We start from the raw sequence: 25,145 nt of genomic DNA on the forward strand, positions 1-25,145 counted from the left end.
AAATGCCAAATGTATTTTTATAATAATAATATAATATATATTATACAAAAAAACGAGCAAAATTTTTTTTAAAAATCATATATATATATATATATATACACACACATACATATATGTATATAGCTATCTCTCTCTATCACTTTCTCTCTATATATTTTTTTTTGCAAAATATACACTAAAAATATATTCTTAAATAATGTTAATTTTTTCTATATCTGGGTATAGCAGTGGGCTTTACAGGGTTAAATATTTCGCTAAACTGCAGCACAGATCCTTAAATTAAAAATATCTGCTATGATTGCAAACTGTATGGCAGTGAATGGCAATTATTTTCTTCATTACTTGGTCTATTACTGTCAGAAATAAAATTTAAAAATGCACAACACAGTTTCTTACAGCTCAATGAGAAGCCATCAGATGCCTTGTTTTGTCAACCAGAACCTAAAGAAACTTAAGGCAGCAAACGTTTGATGTTTCTGCTAGCGAAACTATTGAAACAATCAATTAATTAGTAAATAAATGGATGCTGTAATGGATTAATTTCTTAATTGTTTACAGCAGTACTACAGGTGAGGGCACAGAGTTGTTAATCAGCTCCACAGGAAACAATGATATTTTAAATGAAGTGAAATCAGGGGAAAATTAGCACGTTTCTGTGAGGTGATATAATAATCACAGGCCAATGGGTGTGTCTCAAACAGTTCTGTCCAATCTTTCAGAGATGTGTGGACACCTGCACCTCCAAAAAAACATTGGATGATCCAATAAGAGCATATGATGCTTACTAATCCATGTGTCACTCTGAAATACTGCAACAGATCCACCCAACATGTGGTCAGTTGCTCAAGGACACTTCTTAATGTACTTTATGCGCCTAGGAGGAAAAAAAATCACCTCAAGCTCTAAAAAAAAAAAAGGTTATTCTCATGAAACCATGACAGAACAGAAAGAAACAGGTACTGGAACTGCTTCTTTCCAACTAAATTCAGTCATTGATTCTCAAGAAGTTTGGATCCAATAGAGGAACATGTGACAATTTGAGGAAGTCATCGGATTGTGAAGCAAGATTTCAGTGCCTCCTCCACATTTGTTGAAATTTCAGCATGTGCTTTGTGATCAGTCATGTTCTTACATGTCTTACGAATCAGTCCGACTACATCTCAAGGTTTGAAAATGAGCGTTTTTAGTGGAATCAAGGGCCTTGTAATCTTTTCTTACATTGGTCTCACAGGTATCTTCTGCTCCCCATAAAGATGTTTCTTCTGTATTTATCTGTATATAGTTTCAGCAGAGGCCACTTTAACCCAAGAGGTCTTTTGTAATGGACTACATCAGAGGCTGCTAAAGGAAATGAGAGACAGCCTCGAGTGTACACGCATCACTGAATGCTTATTTGCTTGCGATAACAGTTACATGCCTGATTGTGTCTGATTTGTTCAGTAAAATGAGGCAGAAACCCATCTGCAGCACACGCTCCCGCACGATCGAAGTGCTTTATTAATCCAATGACATGTAAAGCAGGTCTGTTGTGTTAACTCGCCATAATACCTCAGTGAGGCAGCGTGTGCACCAGCTGTGTTTGAGATGGGGCCAGTATCCGGCACCTCCAAAGCCATTCTTTTCACACTGGGGTGTCACTCTTTCATGTTCTTCTGTTACATCGATGTAAAATATGCTGCCTCTCAGTGGCCATCTGCAGACAGCAGATCCGGGCTGCGGTGGTGTAAACGAGTGGATTACGGGGGTCAGTTTCTTGCTGGACGCGCTGAGGGGGTGATGTAATGTGACAGCTCTGTTCAGCAGCTCCATGCAAATGACATCTACAGCTCCTAATAGAGGGTGAAGCTCACTGGGAAAGGATTCCACAAGCTCTGCATTTTCTTTTTGGTTACATTTTGCAGAATAATTATGAGCCTGGCAGAGAATCCTGGTCATTTTGCTGCTTCAAGTGAGAGAGAAACTGGAGCAGCAGTTGTGTTGTAAGGAGTGCAGGCTTGAAAAGCTTCAGAGGAGGGAGGGAGGGGAGGAAGGGAGGAAGGGAAGGGGGGTTGTGGTGGTATTTTCCTGCATGCAGTCTGATCCTAAAACACAGGTGCAGCCTCCTTGCAGCCCTTGAGCATACCCCAACCCCCTCCTCCTGCCTGCAAAGTGTTTGTCCATCTGATCCTCCATTAAATCCTGATTATTATGGATTTGTCCTGTGATTTGCAAAAGATGAGGGACCAACAAAGGTGATCTGGCTAGGGGGTAGATTGGACAAAAAAAAGGGGCTATTTGTTGGCCATTAATGACACAGTGTTGTTTTTGTGCAGAAATGGGATGCATTGCAGAAAATAAAGCACCACATCCCAGCAACATGGCATTTGATTTAAGTGAAAGCAATGCTGGGTTTAGTTGCATGTGAAAAAAAATAACTGTCAAACTCATTTCTGGCTTGTTTTTCAGCTGCAGCTGCGACCTATTCTGTAAACTCCCCTCTCACCAGAAGCGTCTGAGAGGAGAACTAGTTGGGAAAGGAGGGGATCTGAGATTTGGGGGCTCCCATGCGGCGTCATGCAGAGCCGATCATTGTCTCTCTCACACTTTCTAACTAGCCATTTCACAACATCCACACAGCGGATCGGGCTGTACGCAGCAGCAGCAGATTTACCCCTCAGGGCTTTTCTCTCTCTTCCCCGACGTCGACCATAACCAACTATTTGGATTCGGCACGCGGATGAGGCCAATTACTGGACTTAATCTATCATAATGTCTCCGCTCAGATCGACTGATAGTCAAATGAGTTAAGCAATGGCTGGAGAGATCCGCCGGCTGCGAGAAGAGGCTGTTTAAATGAACTAACAGAAAGAAGAGCACTTTGATTTGCAGACTTTTTTGTTTTGTTTTTTGGAGAAGCTGATCGAGCGGACCATCATGCGCAGACTGGCGGGTTTTACGCACGGAGAGCCGCTGAGCGCGTTTGATTTGGGATTACTGTGACACACTGGTCGTGTTTTTTAAAAGGGGGAGATTTAAAAAACGAAAAAAATATTAGGAGTCTGCTTCCTCTCGCTCCTGTTCGCTGTCCTCCGGGTTCCTGCAGGACTCCAGAGTCGCCCATGCAGTCGCCAAGGTTGGTTTCTTGCATGTTTTGGATTTATTCACCGGTATTGATTGAGTTTATTTTACACAGGAGTGCTTGTCAAACTCTGTGCTCTGATATTTGTCTGTTTTTGAAACCATCTGCTATCCGGACAGAAGGATTTCTGCAATATTAACCACCTTGATCCATTCAGTGTCACAGAAGAAACACCAAATTTCTACACTTTACTCACTCCTTCTAAAAAAAAAATCCTGCAGCTCTATTTTATTTCTACTGTCAGGGTTTATTATTAGTCTACAACCCCCCCAGAAATGCCGTGAATCTGACATGCCATAAAGGATGATCTCCTTCAGAGCCGGGACAAAATGCGCCTGTCGGCTGCAGATTCTCACCTTTTAAATCCTAAAGTGCATGACAGCTATAATTAGACCAATAACCGAGCTGTCCGTAAAGCTCACATTTAATGACAGGTTTGCTTGTCCTCATAATGCCATGTGCGTTTGTGTCATGATTTGAGGTTTCATATCAGAGCTCATAACAAGCGCCATCTGTTGGAAAAGAGGATCAGTCCACATATCCATGCAGAGGAAATAAGAAGAACTGTAGGCTGGAGCACACAGTTTAACAGATGTAACAGCTCACAAGAGGAAATATTATTTACATTCGAACATAATGTCATCAAAATGCCAAAAGTGTGACGGCTGATGTGACAGATTTAGAGCAGCAGACTGTAAAACATGACTGGATTTATGGAGGTGTTTTATTGTTGCGTTATTCCACCTTTACCTGTTACAGCATGTGGAGCACAGCGGATGGCAGATGTGTCTATATGATGTTAAATATTTCCTAATTTTTAGATTCATGTCATGGGAAATTGGGGATCTGTCCAAGCGTACAGATTATACGTAATCAGGTAAAATTAATCAAACATTATGCTAATCAGGGTGCCATCATATTATCATCTGAAAGTGACTTTCTTTATTGCTAAAGACAGCATCTGACAAGAGGTCCTAACTTCATTTTGATTGGTTATGTAGCCTTTATGAGGAGAATTACAGAGATGAAGCTAATTATTTCATTTTATTTTTGATTAATCTAAAAAAATGGCAGAAAATTGTTTACTAAAATGGTGTTCTAGTCTTTTAAATGGCTATCAAAGATGATCCTTTTACATGTGATATTCACACAGTCTTTTTTGGCTCTTTTTTGCTAAGTAAATGATCCTAACAATTTAACTGCTTATCAGAATAGCTGGCAGTTAGTAGCAATCTGTTATGTTAATTGGAATAAATACAACTTTTGGGTTTAAGCAATACATAGATTTGTCCTGAACAAAAAAAAAAAGATCTGGGGCTTTAAATTAAAGCAGATTTTTCATTGATATGCATGAAAAAAAAATCTGTCAAATAATTAGATATCACTGGCCATGATCAATAACTTAAAATCTCTGACATCTTAATGCTAATCTTTAGACGTCATTATAATTTATTGACAGTCATTTATCTGCTTGTTTTCTATAAACAGGTCACAAAAACGACAAATCCACTAAAACATTTAGCGACCTAATCACTGACAGCAATCCTGCAGCTATTACATGAGGGAAAACTATGCAAAAAATGTAAATGACACTACATGTTGCACCCTTGTCACTCCAACAGGTGAATACGTTTGGTGCTTTGTCACATTTGTGTACGGCTGCATTGATTCTGAGGGTTTTCTTCCCCCACGGTCAACCAGCACTCGATAGAGATACCGGCATCAAAGCCTTCAGAGTGTTACGGGGCAATTTCACTCCCGCTGCAGCCACAGTATCTGCACCACAATCCAAAAATATTCCACAATTCATCACAGCATTTCACCGAGCAGCTTATACCTTTCAGCTGCAGTCATTCATTTCAGATGTGAAAAAGCCTGGTACAGTGGAGTAAGTCTGCGCGGGGCCACCCTTGTTGAAAACATGTGTAGGCTCAGACCTCATTGTACATGAACGAATCCATCACCCACGAGAGGGACAGCAACCACAAAGACATTCAGCACTCGATGGAAAAATACTGTACGGCCGGCCACAACCTGAGCGTATGCAGCCGTTTGTCTGCTTGTATTTTGGTTTAAATGGCAGTGAAAGACACCAGCGCTGTGTCATTTGTGCAACTGAAAGATAATCAAAAGAAAGGCGTATTACGACATATGGAGGAGGAGATCAACGCCTGCTCTGCTGGTTATTCACGGAAATGTGCTCAAATCCATTCAATCAACATGCAAGAACATACTCATATAAGAAGTAAAAGCCCAGCTGTGTGAATTTTACCAAAGTAAACAAGCAGCAGTAAAATATTCATTCATTTACTGACATATAAACCATCAAGTATAGTCATTGGCTTTGACTTTCATGTACTTAGGGTAAATCTATACATGCTGGGTGAACTATTGCCACAATTCCATCAATAAACACTTCAATATTTCCATTAAAAACACATGGTTCACACTCTCATTATGTTTTTTTTTCCAGAGATTTCAGTCATTTGCCAACCTGACGATGAGTTTACATCATATAATTACAGACATGTCACACATAGTGAGTGATTAAACATTAAATCTGCTATTGATTTGGGACTAAAGTCAATTTTTAATCAAAATTAAGGACCTCTAAGAAGATTGGAGCTCAAACAATATAAATGAATGGTAAAGGAAAGCGTGTTGATGTCCATAAAACATTGGTTTAACTCACTGTTTCTAAAAGGATGACTATGACTGTTTTAATTATAAACATCTGTCTCAGTAAAGGCAAAAATAAAACTTTAGTTCCTCCAACATGAACGCCTGGATGGCCTTGGTTATCATGTTGTGATATTCAATTCTAATTTGATAGGGTATGTTTTGATGATTGCATTTCTTTGTGGCCCTTTAATACCCAGTGTTTTATATTCCTGAAAGACTATTTGTGATCATTTCATACCCAGAACTGCAACTATTAGTCAGTTAAGCAGTTGAACATCAATAATTGATTGACTCTCAAGGAGAAAAGCCAAATACCCACTTGTTCCACCATGATTAACATTAAGAGGCTGTTTGCTGTTATGATCAAACCAAACAGGGTCAGTGTGGGACTTCATCATGTGTATTTTGTAACTTCTTGTTCCAGGATTTCAACGAAACATTTAAACCCACAACTGCTTTCAATTAAATGGGGATATTTTGAGGTTCAGTGCATCATTTTGTGGATCTGTGGAGATGGAGATTTGGCTTGTATCCACCATTTTAGGTCGATGTGACACCAGACATGTGTTTGTGTCAACTAGCATGAAGCATAGTTGGTAGTTTGTGTGCACTGTTGGTAATTTCCTCTGTTTTGTGTCACATTTGCCCTGTGGAGGCCGTTCGCCTCCCTACTTTCGGCTCATGTTGTGATTGCAGCAGCAGCGGATCAAGCCTTTCTTACCTGTGGCCTTGTGGACTCGTGAAAAGTCGGTCGTTGGGGCGAACAAGTGTGCACATTGAGGTGTAATCTGAGAGTTTGTGAAAGAGGGGGGGTTTCGGGGCAGAACAGGCGGCCGTGATTGGCTCAGTGTGTCCGCTTGGCCCTCCGAGGCTGCTCCTCCTCGACACTCCCCGAACACAAGACGCTGCTGCCGCCCGCTCTCAGCCGTTTGTCCTCCGCCGCCTGCTAGCTAGCTAACCGCCGAGTTAACTTCCACTAACCGGAGAGAGAGCAACCGAACAGCCTCCCACAGGGGCAGTGATGAGAGAACCGGGCTTCACACCTCTTTCATGGACTTTTTCTGTCTTTTCTCCCCAACGAGGACTTTCCGGCTGTAGCTAACTATTCACTTTTTTCCCTCCTTCATCCGATTTGACCAGGGAGAGGAGTAAAGTGCGACCCCGAGCTGGATGGATGGTTATGGGGAAAAGAGGGAGACCCTCGGCGCTTGAAGTGTGCAGAGTTCTCGCCGTGTTTTTCGTACTCTTTCCTGCCGGTAAGACACAATCTTTTTTTTTTTCACTTTTAAAGCAATGTTATGTCGTGGACAGGCGGGTTTCACACCGACACGGTCCAGATACTAGCTGCAGGTTAACTTTAGAAATCACAGCTAACTTTGTTGATTTAAAAAAAAAAAAACTTTGAACAGCAAATTCGCCATATTCGAGCACCATTTTATAGCCGAAATATTTAATTGGCATTACAGTTGAGCTACAGTTACTTATACTGCTTGGAGATTGCAAAATTGCTGCAGAAATCCGCTATTTTGTAAAACAGCGGATAGACGTGCTTAATTCTCATTAGCCGTCACTTGGACTCCCACCAAAATTAATGCAAAAGCGATTAGAATCTACTAGAATACAGAGATTAGAACGATTTGGGAAATAGAGTGCAAACGTAGTTCTGTTTCTATTTACGATGGAGTAAATTTGACTGATTTGTGTAGATTTTATCAGTGTTTTATTATATTATATTAGAGAAAGACCAAGAAATGAGAGGTCCTCTTGGAGCAGCTCTCAAGCCTTGTTTTGTTTTGGGGGATGGGGGCATGTCTCAATATTTCACCTAAAAGCAATCTCTTTTCCAGCCTTTACCTTGGTTAAACTAAGAGTTAAACCACACTAGCATTGCAGTGTTTTATTTTAAAACGACTCCATAAATTTGCAATTGGATAATTATGACTTTTTCCTGTGTGGACACCTCAGCCAGCTCACTTTGCACCCTTGCCAAATCCTTATCAGTTTCCCTCTTAAATCAATTACCATCAAACAACAAAGTGATAATGCGCTGATAGCTGGAGATCAAGATTAGTTTATTGGCATCAATCACATGGTTTGTAAGTGGAGAGGCTGTGTTGGGGGTTGGAGAGAGCGGCGGTGAAGCTTTCAGGAGAAATATTGTTTAAAGTGTGACTTCAAAGTGTTGATATGGTTTCTCCCCCCACCTCCAGACACAGCCCAGTCAAATAAACGCTTTATTAGTCCAAGGTGATACTAGTGAAACGTGGTGTCGCAACAAGGCTTCCTGAGAAATGTTTGAAGAACATTTGTATCAAGAGTTTGCCGGATGTGGCTTTAAAAGCTGGAGAAAGCAATCTGCAGAAAGAAGGCGGTGTTAATTATCAGGAAAGGTGCAGATTAGGATCCTTAATGGTGCTTTTACTTAGATGTAAAATAGAAACCACTGAGCATGAAAGGAAACTACACTTCTCAGCGATAAACAACAAAGCTGCTGTATATCCAGGTGGACCTGAGGGGGTTCAGACTGCTTTATGGAGTTGTTATATCGTGTAAAATGTACAGATTCTAAATGGATATAGATGTTGTTTGTTTTTTCTGCATAAAATTTTGATCAGATGCCAACAAAGTCTCTGGCAAAGCATAAGAATTGGTATGCAAGAACAGTAAGACTACATTTGGCACCACAATCTTTAAAAGTAGTTGTAATGATTGGTAAAGTCTTACATTTAGTGCTTTTAAATGATCATCCATCAAGTGTTTGTGAGGCGTTATCTGTGTGCCTGCGAGTGTCATGTTTCTAGATGACATGGTTGCCTCTGGTTTGCTTCTTTTGTTCAAACCCTATCTTGTTCCTCCCTGACAGTGAGCCTGCAGTGCAAGATCCTCAAGTGCAACTCTGAATTTTGGGCCTCCACCTCGAACACTGGACCGGAGGAGGAGTTCTGCACGGCGCTGCGAGCGTACAACAGCTGCGTACGCCGGACCGCTCGTACCTGCAGGGGTGACTTGACGTACCACTCCGCCCAGCATGGCATAGAGGATTTAATGAGCCAACACAACTGCTCCAAGGAAGGACCGACATCCCAACCACGTGCCCGAACCCCGCTTCCTCCTCCACCGCCGCCGGTCCTCACCGACAGCCAGGAGCGCTCCGACGGCCCAGAGGTGTGCCACTATGAACGCAGTCTTTCACGCAGCACAGCAGCGCCCAACTACACGCACTGCGGCTTCTTCGGAGACCCGCACCTCCGAACGTTTGGTGACGACTTCCAGACGTGTAAAGTGGAGGGAGCCTGGCCACTCATCCACAACAAGTATCTGTCTGTCCAGGTGACCAACACTCCTGTAGTACCAGGTTCCTTCGCCACCGCCACAAGCAAGGTAAGAACCCTTCTAGTCATTCTGCATGCGTATTTATATGATTTAGCCACATAATCAGTCCACTGGGATTGCAGCTAGCAGTTGTTTTCAATATTATTTTTCTAAAAATAGCGATAGAAGCATTTCCTAGAGTCCATTGTGGCATCTTCAGATGTCTTGCAGATGTGTCTGACTCCCAAAATACTCGTGTTGCTGTCACTTAATGCAAAGGAAAGAGCAAATTCCTACACTTGAGAAGCTGGAACTGGGGTCTTTTTTCTTAAAGGAAGCTGACCAAGTAAAGATAGAGTCAGCATTTCTATTCCAATACACCAGGGGTGCCAAACATGCAGCTTGCGGGCCAAAACCGGCCATCCAGAGGGTTCAGTCTGGCCCTCAAAGTGTACAAATTACAGAGAAGACATTAACTGCAGATAGTAAATTTGTAAAACTACAAATTTAAAATAATTTCTACACTATGACAAGTTGTTTGGGTCATAAAGTAGAATATGTTGCTCATTTGCTCCTTTTGTTGTTTTGTGTCCCATTTTTAAAATAATTTGTTGTTTTTGTGTCTGACTTTTGTTGTTTGTTTCATGTATTTGTCGTTTTGTTTCTCGTTTTTGTCATTTTGGGTTTCCTTTTTGTCTCGCTTGTGTTTTTTGTCTTATTTTTGTCATTTTGTGTTTTGCTTTATTCATTGTTTGTCGTTTTGGGTTTTTTTTTGTCTCACTCGTGTTTGTCTACGTTTTTGTCATTTTGTTTCTGGCTTTTGTCATTTTTTTTTGTCTCGTTTGTGTCATTTTTTTGTCTTGTTTGTCGTTTGTCCATTTTTTAAACTTGTGTCAAATTTTTTGTCTCTTTTTTTGTTTTGTTTCATGTCGTTTGTCTAATTTTCTTTTTCATTTTTTCTCGTTTTTGTTATTTTGCATCTCATTTTGTAATATTTTGTCTTGTTTTTGTTGTTTTTTTGTCTTTTTTTGTCTGACCTGTCTGAAAATTCTGGTATTCTAACATAGCTATGGCTCTTTTAATGTTAAATAAACACTGTGGCTTGAATTGATTCACACAAAACTAGCATATTGTATCCATCTTTCTGCCAATATACATTCTTTCTCGTGTACGGTGAGCAAAAAGGGGAGGTGACATGAGGAGAAAGAGGGCCGTGGGAGCTAAGGATGACAGTAAATCTGGTACATGCTAACTATTTAGATATGCCAATTAGCTAAATATCAACACTCTCTCTCCAGAATCACAGAGTTCATGTTTAATTCAGTATTCAAACAAACTTTCTGATGAGTTTTCTGTGGTGGGATTGATTGAGCAGCCAAGCTTTTTGGCTCTTCAATCGACAGAAAATTATTCAGTAGCAATTTTTATGATCAATTAATCATTTATGAAGCAAAAAAAATACCACTTTCTGTTTCCAGCTTCTAAAATCTGCGTGAAATAAATGGATTTAGACTGTTGGTGTGGTAGTGACGGCTATAAAAAGGGTAATTGTTAATGTCCGTAAATGTCAGTGCTACATCAGAATATCATGTTTTTGTACGTGCGAATCTCCTCTTTCATGTGGCCTGAATGTGAGAGCTGCTGTAGTTTGCCTTTCTGTCAAACTGTGGATTCTGGTTAGTGTTTGGATGAGGTCCACAATAACAGACGAAGGAGCATAACCCAGCACAATCGCAAAGATCTTGATAAGCTTTATAAATGATATGTTAGTGTTCTAACAGCAGCTCTGCGTCAGATGTTGACATGAAGCTCCATTTTCACTTGAGCCCAGCCTGACGTTTGAGCTACTTGGAGTGGAGTCCGCAGTGAGCACAGTAAATAGTGTCTCTGCATTAAACTGCAGATATTTGCTCCACATTCTGAGGGATTTTCTTTATCAGCGCTGTTGTCTCGTTTCATGGTACAGTGGTGAGTTTGGATGGCAGCCCTTGAAATTGCTTTCAGTAAAACTCGAGGTTGTAAGACAGAGCTGGCCCAGATTTGGCAAAGTTTCAGCAGCGATGCTTGTGGACCTCAGTCACTTTACAGAGTATCACAGCGAAAGTATTTAGAGGTATAAGAGGACTTTGTCCTTAATCACATTTGTAGAAACTATAATTTTCTGTAATCACGGCTTCCTAATGATATGCTATTAAGCATTTGTGGGTTTTTTTAAGCTTTTAAAGTAATTACATTTTTATATTGCTATTCTTGGAAGCAAATGAGACGGCTTTTTAAAGATCGTGATTCTGGACAAAGGGAAAACAAAGCAGCAGCCAGTGCCACCTGTGCAAACAAGGGCCTTCTGGTAAAAGATCTGCTTTAGCATAGCTCTGTGTTGGTACATTGCTCTTACTACAGCAAATAAAACTGTCTGGTTATTTCCATCTTCATTGTGATGCAGCGATAACGGAGGCCTTTTCTTTTGTTTGTTTTCATTCAGTGTTCAAGATTAGAGCCAGGACAAAAACAGAAGTTAATGAAGGTGGGAAATGTTAGCCGACGGTAGAGGGAACTGAGACAGAACTGGAGCAACAGATGAATTGTCAAGCTAATGGTGTATTCTGTAGACCCCTACCCCCTCGTCCTTTCTCTCAAGTAAGCAGACATCGGAGTCCCTAGGCTGTCCCCGTATCGCTGCTGACAATGGCTCATTGGTGTCCTGATGAAACCAAGCTTACAGAGCCCTGACCAGTCTCACTTAATTAGCTGTAGAGTATATCGCTCTGTCCTGGCCCGACGCCACTCCCTGGAGCATAGTTCTGGGGGTTCACAGGCAGGTTTTTCAGCGCTATGAATGGATCGTCTTTGTGTCTGCAAACTGAGGCCTGATTTTACATGGCCAAGACTCGTGTTTTTTGAGGGCGTTTACCTTGGCCTCCCCCATGTCGAGCCAGCCCTGAAATGCGACACTTAAGTGGGGTGGTGGGGTAGATGGCACACATTGCACCAACTTGTTCTTAATGCAAAAAGTATAAGCACTTCCCTTTTTTAATTCTGATGTTTACATTTGCTGCAGTTTACTAGGATTCAGTGTGCGAGTGGAAAAGCACAGCCACTAATGAGCAAACACATATGATGTTTTACGATGAATGCTAATCAGATTTTTTTTTTTTCCCCACTCCTTCTGCAGCTGACAATCATCTTTAAGAACTTCCAGGAATGTGTGGAGCAGAAGACGTACCACGCAGAGACAGACGAGCTGCCGGCTGCGTTTGCAGATGGCTCCAAGAACGGAGGGGATCGACACGGAGCGAACACCCTGCGCGTGGTGGAGAAGGTTCCTGGGCAGCATGTGGAGATTCAGGCCAGGTACATTGGAACGACCATCGTGGTCCGGCAGGTGGGCCGCTACCTAACCTTTGCCGTGCGAATGCCGGAGGAAGTCGTGAACTCCGTGGAGGAAGGCGATAACCAGGACTTGTACTTGTGTCTGCACGGCTGTCCGGCCAACCAGCGCATCGATTTCAGGAACTTCAGAGCTCGAGCCACGGAGGCCCACAGCGGAGGCAGGAGCAGGAGCAGCACCGGAGCGCACGGCTTCACCTACCAGTCTGCAAAGGCCAAGTGCAAAGAGCGACTCCCAGTAGAGGATCTGTACTTCCACTCCTGTGTGTTTGACCTCCTCTCCTCTGGAGACATAAACTTCACCATGGCAGCCTACTACGCCTTTGAGGATGTAAAAATGCTCCATTCAAACAGCAAGAGATACCACATCTTTGACAGTGATCCTTTAATGAGTAGCGCGGCAAAGAGGGGCAAAGATTTACTTTCAGTCTTCCTCCTCAACCTCCTCGCTTTCTTATTGTGGAGTGAGTGTGGCGGCATTCGTCTATAGTCCCATCACAGCATGGTGTATCCGTCAGTGAGTGTTAGAGTACCATCGCTGCATCACACATCCGCTCCTCTCTTCTGCTCTCATTCTGTGACTTGACCAGTGATTTGCCAGTAGGTCACTCCAACCCAGAGTGGTTTTAGTGATAGTCGTGTCTTGACATCAGTCTAAGGACAAGACGAGTTTGCAGTCCTCCCACCTGTCATCACATGTATTTAGCTGGTTCATAGGACTGGTCTTTGAAGAGAGCAGCGGTGAGAGAGCCCAGCTACCCCAGAGCTCAGGATATCCACCTGGGATTAAATCCCGCATTCTCATCAGGGCTGCATGCCTATGGGAAGCCGGACAAGATGATCTTTTGCAGAAAGAGGAGTTTGCTGATCTCCCTCCCCTGATCCCCACATTGGTGCCAAGCCAGTGAAGCTCTCTGTGGCTCATGTGGCGAAGCGAGAGGACCTGACAGGGGCTTTTGTTAACCTTAGGCCAGAAGCAGCTCTATGTTTGATTAGTTTCCAGCTTTGGAAAAGCCTGAGTCTTTTGGAGGAAGCACTCAGCCAAAAGGATGTCAGAGCAGCGTCTCCAGTTGTCTGCTGTGGAGATTAATGGGTCATATTGTTAGGTTGTGAGTGTGTGTTTGTGTGTGTGGATGTGTGTGCATTAGTACAATATGTGTGCAGAATTCAGCATCTGTGGTTAATTTTGTGTGTTTGTGGGTGCAGAAGTTTCCAGAAAGGAGATAACAAACCTCCAGTGGGAGACATTTCTCCCATGTCTTTGTGTTGCACCCAACATTTCAGAAATAGAAAAGATGACGCTCTCGGGTCTGTTCAAACGGGCTCTGTCAGCCAAGTAGCAAACTCCAAAAGGGAACTGATAAAAATAGTCCTTTTTTCATCCGTGCGTCAACTTCAGTGTCATACAACCTCTTCCCTCCGTTGTCGGAGCTGACATGTTGATCACACAGTGTTTGTGTTTCAAGTCTGTTTTGTGAATGTAGCGAACAGGAAAGCAAAGGAACAAACTTCGTCAAGGGCACTCGAAGCGTTTACAGAATTTAGATCAATCCAGTCAAAGTATGACAACTCTGTGAGATCATTTTGTGAGTCTGAATCTGTTTCCAGTTGAAGCGTGGCGTTAGATCTGTTAGTGCTAGCTGTAATGACATCGCCTCTAGTCGGTTTAGCATTTTCTAGACTTCCAGTGCGCTGACCTGACCGTGGCTTAGTGAGTTAAACGATAAGCATATGTCTGTAGACGTGATTCCATGGCTTAAGTCGTTGCCAAAGAACAAGCCCTTGTGCCAACGTTTTCCCTCACAGCTGAATTTTCATCTTTCAGTCTTAAACGGCTCACATTTAGGCGGTTGTATATAGCTTGTGTTTTGTGGGTGAACTAGCGTTAAAAATTTACAGTAACGCATACTGTAAAAGCAACATTTGTTTCTGTTTTTTCAGTCTCACGTTTGCTTTTCCTGCGTTTCATGATGGCGCCCCTCGCGACGAGAGGTTTTCATTTGAGCTTTGGCTCTCAGCGTCTGTTAGCGTGCAAGTCATCCCTGTAGATACTGTTACTACTGGGGCATAGTCTTCTGGTCATTTATCCTTTACACTGAAGTATTTGGCAGGCCTTACTACTGCTATTTGGAATATGTATTGGTGCAGTTTGACAACAACGAAAAAAAAAAGAGTCCTACAAACAGATGATTGTAACGTTGAATCTTGTGTTAATAGATGTAATTTGTATTGTGTGTTTTACAGTATACGGTTCTACATGTGTAATGTGAGATTGTACATATGTTTTGTGCATCGTTGACTTTAAATTTGTATATTACCAGTTGTGTTTTTTTGAATTTATCACTCCAGTTTTTTGTACATGAGATGTTTTGGTGAATGTGAACCTTTTGATTTGAAAAGGGATATTTTTTTATTTTGTTTTCTTTTGCAAAAACATGAACACCACAGACCAGAATAGTATTTACTGAACAGTGTCCACTTTGATGTTTGTAGAAGAAGTGATGAAATGGTAGTTGTAGATTAAAGTAAAAATTGTAAAGTAAATGAAAGTAAAACCTGTAAAGCAGCCCGCCTTCCCTAGAAAAGAGAATGTAGGAAAAGTGATCTGGGGCGTTCATGTTTTTGAGTTTAAAGCACTTTATGTTTTCTTTTTCATTTAGCTCTTTTTTTTGTTTGACTTGTAATGGTGAAAAAGAATTTTAAAAAAATAGCTGAGTGGGAGATGCCAGAAAGATCAAACTGTGTAAAGCAAATGTGGTCCCACATGCCAGCTGTTTATAATGTAAATTATTTATTGAATAAAAGAAAATGTCTTGTTAATGAGCTGTCTTTCTGTCTCATGTGTGACATGTGAGAGTGAAGGCATTTTTTGAAAATGAGCATGTTTTCTCCTTGGACTTTAAAGAGCTTGACTGCCCCCTGCTGCAGAGATGTAGCAAGGAAAGTGAGCTAATGATACTGAAGAAATGTCCTCAACTTTGACTTGAGGTTTAGAAATTATTTCAGAGCTTCACATAAAGTAATTGAACTTTAAACACACAACACTTTAGATACAGCTTTGGAAATAAACATTGTTTTTATTATAAAACCCATAAAAAGGCTTGTTAAAATGCTATCGCATTGTTCCGTCAGTATTGGGATTACAGTTATTTCTGTAGCTGTTTGTGTCTCTAAATGAATGAGAAAAAAGATTTGTTCACTATATTGCCAAAAGTATTCACTCACCTGCCTTGACTCACATATAAATGTAAGTGACGTCCCATTCCTAATCCATAGGGTTCAGTATGACGTCGGTCCACCCTTTGCAGCTGTAACAGCTTTAACTCTTCTGGGACGGCTGTCCACAAGGTTTAGGAGTGTGTTTATGGGAATTTTTGACCATTCTTCCAGAAGCGCATTTGTGAGGTCACACACTGATGTTGGACCAGAAGGCCTGGCTCTCAGTCTCTGCTCTAATTCATCCCAAAGGTGTTCTATCAGGTTGAGGTCAGAACTCTGTGCAGGCCAGTCAAGTTCATCCACACCAGACTCTGTCATCCATGTCTTTATGGACCTTGCTTTGTGCACTGGTGCACAGTCATGGTGGAAGAGGAAGGGGCCAGCTCTAAACTGTTCCCACAAAGTTGGGAGCATGGAATTGTCCAAAACATCTTGGTATGCTGAAGCATTCAGATTTCCTTTCACTGGAACTAAGGGGCCAAGCCCAGCTCATGAAAAACAAGCCCCCCTCCACCAAACTTTACACTTGGCACAATGCAGTCCGACTATTATGGTTCTCCTGGCAACCGCCAAACCCAGACCGGTCCATCAGATTGCCAGATGGAGAAGCGTCACTCCAGAGAAGGCGTCTCCACTGCTCTAGAGTCCAGTGGCGGCGTGCTTTACATCACTGCATCCGACGCTTTGCAATGAACTTGGTGATGTACGGCTTGGATGCAGCTGCTCGGCCATGGAAACCCATCCCATGAAGCTCTCTGCTGAAGCACTGTTCTTGAGCTAATCTGAAGGCCACATGAAGTTTGAAGGTCTGTCGCGATTGACTCTGCAGAAAGTTGGCCACCTCTTGGCACTATGTGCCTCAGCATCCACTGACCCCGCTCCGTCATTTCACGTGGCCGACCACTTGGTGGCTGAGTTGCTGTTGTTCCCACACACTTCCACTTTCTTATAATATAGCTCATAGTTAGGAGCGAGGAAATGGCACGTCTGGATTTGTGGCACAGGTGGCATCCTATCACAGTTCCACGCTGGAATTCACTGAGCTCCTGAGAGCGACCCATTCTTTCACAAATGTTTGTAAAAGCAGTCTGCATGCCTAGGTGCTTGATTTTATACACCTGTGGCCATGGAAGTGATTGGAACACCTGATTCTGATTATTTGGATGGGTGAGCAAATACTGTTGGCAATATAGGGTATGTAAGAGACCATTTCATGTCATAAGCAGCACTGCACATGCAAAGGCCTAGAGTGGTTTCTTGCTTACATTCAAATTGTAGCACGACTTAGAAGTTGTCAGCTCTCACATAACGCCTAAAACAAAAGAATTATGTGAAGCCACAAAGGCAGCCATCTTGGCACTGATGGAAATTGGCATGAGTAAGAGACAGGTAGCAAAAAAACTGAAGATCTCCAAGACAGTCGTTCATTACACCAATAAAAAACAAGCAGAACATGGTGCCACCAAGTTTCTAGCTGATTCTGTCAGGAAACATCTTTCTACCCACCAGGTGACGGTACACTCATCTATTCCTGTGTCAGGAATTGTCCTCAGACCTCCAGGGACCTTAAAAATGAGTGGACACTGTGGAGGAATGTGACTTGTTCAACAAGGACAGTTGGAAAGCGACTTCTTGAAGTTGGTCTGAAGTCACACAGGCCAGGAAGAAGCCCTTCATCAATGAAAGGCAGAGGAAAGCCTGGTTACTCTTTGCTGGGATCACAAGGCCTGTTGACGATTGGGCTAAGGTTCTCTTCAGTGATCAATCCAGTTTTCAGTTGATGCTCACTCCAGCTAACTTACTGGTCAGGAGGAAGCCTGGAGAAGCTACAATTCAGACTGTCTGCCCCCTACAGTAAAACATGGGGGTGGATCAGTGACAATCTGGGGTTGTTTCAGTATGAGTGGAACAGGGTTAATGAGCCAGGTCATGTACAGGGTGACTCTTGAAAACAGTCTTCTCCCATCAGCTGGAAAAAGTCTTTTCTACCTCCAATGACTGGTAAAGTCATAAAGGTCAGCTAAAGCCTAGATGGAGAACCAGAACATTGGAACCATGCCTTGGCTGCTCAATCACCAGATCTAAATCCAACTGAAAACCTGTAGAAAATCATCAAACACAAAACGGAGAACCACAAGCCCAAAAACAGGAATGGGCTGCAGACAGCAGAACAATGTCAGAAACTGGTGGAGAGCATGCCAAGACACATGGCTGCAGTCATCAGAAACAATGGTTATGGATCAGTACTAACTCCTGTGTGGATCATGTGACTGAAACAGACAGAAAACATGGAATCCTAAAAGCTGTTTTTGGCAGAACAATGCCACAGCTATTGACGTAAGAACATGATTTTGGTTATCAAGAAAACCATAGAAAATGGCTACAAATCAGCTCTTAAATTAAACTCTTATGAGCTATTTTTGTCCAAACAAATGAACCTTTAGAGGTACCAGGCATTAAAATGAACATGAAATTGAAGAAAATAAGGGTGGTCTAATCATTCTTTCCATGATTGTATGACTAGTGTGTAGCTGCTGCCTCTTCTGGTCACTCCTGACTCACAAGAGCACAAACTGCCGTGTTTCTGAGCACCTTTATAAATACCAGCAATTAAAATTTATTGAAAGCTTATAGAGCAATTATATTTTATGCACCTTCACAGAGAAAGGTGATACAATGAAGCAGTTATTATAAATCAGGTGTTTTATCAGGCGGAATTTAACGAAGTCAGCCAAAAGGAAAATGATTTTCATTGTGTAACAAAGTTTATTACATATGTCCAAACATATGTACAGCACATTTCTCATGAAGAGTGGTTTGCCACAAATATAAATTATTTAGACTTTCTTAAAGAACATATGATACAGGAACTGTAGCTTGCTAAAGGTGGAAGAGGAGATGGGCTGTCTGTTCACTTTAACAGGTCGGTTAAGTATCTCGGACACGTCATTACTTCATATTAATGTTTATATTTCCCCCTCAAATCATCAACTCTTTTAGAAATCACAGAACCACACACGAGTAGAATCACATGGTCTCTTCATCTGTTTTTTTTTTTCATTGAGTTGGAGCGCTTTTCTTTAAAATGTGACCACATCCTGCTTGTATCAGCCCTCAGTACTGTCCATGAACCAATATACAGCATGATAATACACACATAAATAAGGCACAAACGGAGAAGCATTAAAGAAAAGAAAGAAAACAGAGGAGGGCCGGAGCAGATTTGGCACAGGAAAAGAGTGACTGAAGGGAATTAACATGATGAAATGTCAACAGCAACTTTCAGATAACCCCCTGAACAACAGCACAACCATCTGTGAATCAGAAATAATGCCAAACCATCGATTAGGAAAGAAAGAGTTTCTGTCACCTAGCTTTTTTCAGATGCAACTGAGACTTTGCATGAGATGGGTGGACTAACAAAACTACACCCAAGTACCTTGATAATACTGAAAGGCTAAAATAAAGGATAGTTTTTAAGAGTAGTGTTATGAACTTTTGCACAAGTTGTCGCAATAAATACTGCTTACAAAGCTTCCAATTCATTGGGCCCACAAAGAGGAAAGTGGTTAAAGTGAACAGAGTAATGACTTATACAGCTACACAATTACAGAAATCATGATTATCTGTACACATGAGAAATGTGAATTTGTTAAAACCATTATCGAACATTCTGCTGAGTTTATAGAAGAGAGATACTGGCTTGTTCGATCATTCAGATCCCCCCCCCCCCACATGGTTGAACTCCAGGATTCGGTTCAGCTACATGTTCAAGACAAACACTTTGAAGGTGCAGATGATAACACATTACACATTCTATTGTATTGAAATCTTCTAATGACATCATTTGCAAGACTTAAAGCTAAACACAAAAACTAATGTTCATGTCATGGTTCCTTTGGGAATAATCCCATACATTTACCATTCAAAAAGGCCAAAACCTTCAGGCACTTTTAGGATTGAGATCAGTCACCAGGTCACGTATCCTAAATGTTCCGTATATAATAGTCCATGGGACTAAGCATCCGGAAGTGTTCCACTCAGTCTTACCATGATCAACTGATGAGTCAGTTCATTAAATAAAGATGCATGTTTTAGTTTGTCTTTTTTCATCTTGAAGACAGAAGGAAACGCCCTTCTTTCTTCCTTCAGGGCACAAATCATTTGCAGCCACAGTCACTGGGAGGAAAAGAGCAAAATAGTTTGGTTTTGCTGGTAAAGAAGGTACACGTTGATTCCCTTTTCAACTGTGAGCTTATAATTGGCGAGTCCAGACTTGTCCATCAGCAGCAGCGTGTGGCTCTGACCCTGGACCAAACACTCACATCAGTTTTTTTTATGTTTTTCTGTTGTTCCAGTTTGGGTCTGCCATGGTGTTGGGCTCTACGGGTCGCTCCAGGGGAGAGCGGGAGTCCTGGGGAGACTTCTGAGTCTGCGGGGAGCGAGGGTCCAACAGCGGGGGCGGTTTGTCGGGGTGGAAGGGCCGGCCGTAGTGCTCGGGCCCCGGTGGACCTGCTGGTCTGTGGTCCGGCATCCTCCTGAAGTCCTGGATGGGGCCTTCTCTTCCATGGTGGTAGTTGGGACGGAAATCATCAGGACGTCTTCTTTTGGGGTCCGGATGCCTGAAATACCATCATCGCAGATTATATTTTTTAAAATAAGTCATACCACCATGGTTCTGATAGTATTTAAAAATAAGTTTAGCATTGTCCTTATGTTCTTATTTGGTACAGAAACAACCTAACTGGCATACTTGTAGGAACATGTCAGAATTCTGGAAACTCTAAATGTACATCATGATGTTGTGCATTATACTGGTTTATGATTTGCTGTGCTTTATCCAGACAATGATGTGGCTCCCACTATCTTTATTCTATTATTCAGCTGTAAGATTATTTTTAGTAACATCAGAGATCTATTTGCTGACTCACGCAGTCTTATTGTTTAATAGTGGAAGTGTGTCACATGGTGATACTCTCTATACATCTGTCTGGGCACAAGAGAGACAGTGTTTTTAAAAAACTCACCGGTCATAGTAGGGTCGATGCCCCCTGTGGTCCCGGTCGTTGCTGTACTGGTCATACGGCCTTTTTCGAGGGGAGTTGTTGTTGCGGTAACTGCCTGAGCTGCGATACGAGTCTCCATGAGGGCGTCGGTCACCATAGTGATCCTTGTAGCGATGAGGGTCGTACGGATGATGCCGGTCTCCCTGCCACGACTGGTTGCTGTTACCTGGATAGCTGTGTTTACGGTCTCTCTGCCAGTCTCCTCGATCTGCCAGAAAAACATCAAACGGTTATTACTGATGACCAGTGTTTGGTATTTCTAGTTTAAATGGTTTAAACGTAATATACCGCTCGGGCTGGCCCAAATAGAAATTTCTAAGCTCCAGATATTCGGCCCCGATTAACGACGAACATGCGAATATTCGGAATACCGAACACGCCACATCGTCCGACGTTAGAAAAACTATCAAAATGTTAGTTGCAAAACAAAGTGACTGTAAATTAAATGTCACCATTTTCTGCTGAGAAGCCATATTTTACTCAGCTGCAACCAACAGTCATGTGACACAAATTCAAAGCCGTTTTGGCTGAACTGCAGGTTGCGCTTCCACACAGCAGACAGAAGCATGGACACAAATTACAATGTATGCAGTAAAATGTCTATCGTATGCAGAGTCACTGTTTTTGGGACACTTGGAAAAAGTGGTGCATCTGGCTCTAGATTTTTCCAATTTTTGCAAAACTAGTAATTATTCAAGCTTCATTAATTTCTCTTTCATTATTTTTGGCAATACAACTTTGTTATACGGCACAAAAACCATCATTTAGTTGTGTTTATTTCTAGCTATGGTTGTGGTGTTTCCATAGAAGTGCAGGACTTTAAGTCAGTAAAAGATGAACACATAGTGAATAAACAGGAGTGTATGATGCAAAAAAACTGGCTGGGGTTCAGTGGGTAAAAGGAAATCTATCCACGTACCATCGTTGCCAAAGTGCCGCTTGTTGGCTGCGTTGTAGGGTTCTCTGTGGTGTCCGTGGAGTCCTGGCTGGTTCGGGTGAGGTCCAGGTTTGGAGGATGGCTGAGTACCCAGCGAGTCTCGACTGGAACCAGAGGGTTCTGGTCTGAATGATTTTACTCTCCCCGTGGCATCCTCCTTCTTCTTCTGCTCCTTCTGAAAATGTCACGGGATCATTTCAGTGTTCCATACATGAATCAGATTACGTTCTCTGCCTGACACCTCTCACCAGCTTACCTCTTCCTCATGCGATCGCTTCTTTTGTGCCATTTTGTAAAGCTTATGCAGCTTCCTTGCACCAAACTCTGTAAACTTCGACACAAATATCCAGAGGTTTCTGCCAAAGAAATGACACAAAATAATTATTAAAAAGGAGATGATCATGTTTCCTTTCACAAAGATGTTATTTAATCATCTTACCGTCGCCATATTTTAACATGTTCGGGGTCGCTGTAAGCTTTAAGGCACTCTGTGATTCGGTCTCCAATCTTCAGTAGGCATGTGCGAGTGTGCTGGAGCTGCTCCTGGTCAGAAAGACCCTCGTCCGGTTTGTCCAGCTGCTTCAGGGCCTTTTTCACCGGCCTCATGCGCTCCTTACACTGGACACAAAAACAGACAAGATTATTGGAGAGCATTACTTATTGTTTTCGGATAAGCATCAATTCCTCTGGCTTAATTGTTACACCAGACTTAGAAAAGAAGCTCACGATGCTGAAAGTCTCCTGGTCAAGTTCGTCATCCTCCTTTCCTTCAATGGGAACAGGTTCAGACCCAGCAGTAATGTGAACCGGACCTTGAGGCTTCTTCCCTTTGGCTCCTTTAGCCTGAAAGACAAAAACATACACAGACATTAACACCTATACCAGCTTATTTACAGGACAGACTGGTAAAAGATCATGACGTTCTAGCTATATTCCTAATTTTTAATGCTATTATCATGCACAGCCTTTTGTCCATGTAAATTAAGAGCAATGCACGTATGTTCAGGCCACGAGTAATGTTCTGAAATACCTTTTCTTTTCTGGGCTTGGACCCCTTCTTCTCTTTGTCCCCGTCCTTCTCCTTTTTAGGAGTTCCCTGCTTTTCTTTGTTTTCTTTGTTATCCTTTTTCTTTTGTCTCTTCTTGACAGGGGACTTTTCTGTTCCATCATCCTGCTTAAGCCAATGAAAATACGGCGTAGGTTAAACAATGCAACAGCAGGTCACACAATGAGGAGACGGTCAAATACTGCACTGGTGTTTTGCACGCTAATCAAGAGCACGATTCTATACAGATAAAGCTGAATTATGCTTCTTTGTTTAGGTGTTGCGGTACTTTTTACTGGAAGCACTGCAGCTAAAAAGTCTTTGCAATCACAAGATAAAACTTGTTTGTCAAAGTATTTTTTTTAGTTCAATTGCACTTGAAAGAGGTAAGAGAAAATGCAATGCAGCCTTAAGAGACCAAAGATATCGCTTTTAGTCTCCATCCATACCTGCAGCCAATTGTAGGAACCATTTTTCTAGGAAGAGCATATAAGCGACAACATCCTGCAACATAATTCAGTCTTTTCCCTTTAGACTACAATGAGACCCCACAGAGCCCATGGTATATCTGACCTTGACCTCGCCCTCTTCTGACGGATTGTCCGACAGGCGGGGGGAGGAGATGTCATTCCCTTGCTCATCTTTGAGAATCTTGCTCTCCTTTTTCACCCGAGGCTTCCTCTTCTTCACTTTGACCTTGGAGGAAAAAACAAACCGACGTATGAGCTTGGCTGAAGGTAGGCCCCTTTGTGTACATTGTGTGCAAATGCAAACTCCAGTACGGATGGAATACTCCGTGATTAATAGCGGCATACCTCCTCCCCCGTTTTCGACAGATCTGCGCTGTCTTGTTCTTTTTTAAGCAGCTTGAGAAGATACTCAGCTCTTGCCTGCAACTGCTTGGCCTGAGGTTTCTTGCTTGGGTCATCTGGAAGAATCTGTGGAGAAGTTTGTGATTGTTAGACGGTTTCATTCGTCTTAAAAATACGAATGCACTCTTCACACATTCATTTGAGAAGTTATTTATAAAATCTTTTCAAAATACCTTGACATGCCAGTTTAGGTGAAAATGCTTATAATGCAAGTATTCATAACTGTGGGCTCATGATATTGCATTTTATTGTTCGTCAATGTTCCTCTTTATTTAAGCACCATTTTTACTTCAGTGTGGAGGGTAAATACTAGATATTTGCCTTATCAGCGAGCTTCAGGTCGGGATCCGTCTTGATCAGGTCCCAGTTGCTGAAGCCGTGCTCGTAGATGCCGAGTAAAAGCTGAATGTCATCCTGCAGGTCCCAGTCAACATCAAAGTGAGCTACTTTCACCCTGCACGTCAGCTTGAATCTGTGGGAAATGGGGTTGTCAAATTTCATCTACAACACAAGCTTTTTTTTGAGCATTCTGAGAAAGAAAACTGCTCTTTCTCGTATAAATATAACGCGCAGTGGTATCTTACTTATTTCTCTCAGCGGGGTTGGAGGGCACCGCTTTGTGCAGAGGTTCAAACTCCTCCTCATGCTGGATGATGGTCTTGGCATTGACCTGCACTCCTGAGATCTTGATATTTATTCCTCGCCGTTTCCCAGGACCTTTGGCTGGAAGAATGACAGGCATCATTTTCGGTTCTAAAAACACTGTATTTTTATTCTCCCTAAGCAAGCACAAGCAAAATACCTTCAACTGGGTTTTCTTTCAGGTTTTCTTCGTGCTCCTGCACTGCAGCGACACAGCTGGTATGAATCAGTTCACCAAGTCTCTTCAGGTCTGCTATGGATTTGTCCACCAGCTCAGAGTCTCGGGCAATGGCCTCCAACCTGGACACAAGATGCACAATTTGGAAGAAGTGCTTGAATAGAAACCAAAACAGCTCATAGTTCAGGAATCAAATGATATTTACAGAATATTTTCCTGATTTAACCCTTTAAGCTTCAGTCAATTCCAGCCATTTTCAGTACAAAAAAATCGCTAATATTCTATTTGTAAATAAAAAATATGATGAGAAGTACAGGGAATATTGGACGCGCATCGCGAGGTGCATTTCCTTGAAAACGACTGATTCGTGGATTTTATACCGACTTCAGGACATGTTTTGGACAAAATAGTTTACTGGCTTGTGTCATCTGGATGTAAAAGGTTGGATTATGGCCGTTTTTTGTGGAATATTTTCATCTGTGTGTAATAATGAACCCGGAAATGTGAGTCGCGCTGTGTGCTTTGAAGCCGTGTATAGAGAACGGATGGATGGATATTCGCTTTTTGTCGGACAAATGTGTTTATATTACCCGCTGTGGTAATCACATCTGAAAGTGGTTTATACCGGCGGATTCATGAGAATCTAAGCTTTCCATCGGCGTATAGTGTTTGTATAATCGCGTTTGC

The 25,145-nt window shown here is 42.1% G+C and overlaps 2 protein-coding genes across 5 annotated transcripts in view; one reads left to right on the plus strand and one right to left on the minus strand.

Moving 5' to 3' along the window:
- Positions 1–2,107: 2,107 nt before the first annotated feature.
- rgma (repulsive guidance molecule BMP co-receptor a) lies at positions 2,108–15,319 on the plus strand. Its single transcript, XM_022191332.2, has 4 exons — positions 2,108–3,112; positions 6,941–7,056; positions 8,664–9,181; positions 12,285–15,319. The coding sequence occupies exons 1-4, from the start codon at positions 3,099–3,101 to the stop codon at positions 12,987–12,989; spliced, it is 1,353 nt and encodes a 450-aa protein (XP_022047024.2). The 5' UTR covers positions 2,108–3,098; the 3' UTR covers positions 12,990–15,319.
- A 3,142-nt stretch (positions 15,320–18,461) lies between these two features.
- The window catches only part of chd2 (chromodomain helicase DNA binding protein 2), a 29,125-nt gene continuing 22,441 nt past the window's right edge, over positions 18,462–25,145 (minus strand). For 3 of the 4 annotated variants that reach the window (XM_022191335.2, XM_022191333.2, XM_051952610.1), the window contains 12 exons: positions 24,441–24,580; positions 24,223–24,361; positions 23,960–24,110; positions 23,582–23,704; positions 23,340–23,462; positions 22,752–22,895; positions 22,448–22,564; positions 22,161–22,339; positions 21,978–22,077; positions 21,704–21,896; positions 20,746–20,992; positions 18,462–20,340 (listed from right to left, as the gene is read on the minus strand). In XM_022191335.2, coding sequence (XP_022047027.1) covers positions 20,055–20,340; positions 20,746–20,992; positions 21,704–21,896; positions 21,978–22,077; positions 22,161–22,339; positions 22,448–22,564; positions 22,752–22,895; positions 23,340–23,462; positions 23,582–23,704; positions 23,960–24,110; positions 24,223–24,361; positions 24,441–24,580 — 1,942 coding nt within the window. In that variant the 3' untranslated portion in view covers positions 18,462–20,054. The remainder of the gene's footprint in view (positions 20,341–20,745; positions 20,993–21,703; positions 21,897–21,977; positions 22,078–22,160; positions 22,340–22,447; positions 22,565–22,751; positions 22,896–23,339; positions 23,463–23,581; positions 23,705–23,959; positions 24,111–24,222; positions 24,362–24,440; positions 24,581–25,145) is intronic. The other variant, XM_022191334.2, reaches the window with a different exon arrangement.

This window comes from Acanthochromis polyacanthus, chromosome 8 (genome assembly GCF_021347895.1).
Source record: "Acanthochromis polyacanthus isolate Apoly-LR-REF ecotype Palm Island chromosome 8, KAUST_Apoly_ChrSc, whole genome shotgun sequence".
NCBI lineage: Eukaryota > Metazoa > Chordata > Actinopteri > Pomacentridae > Acanthochromis > Acanthochromis polyacanthus.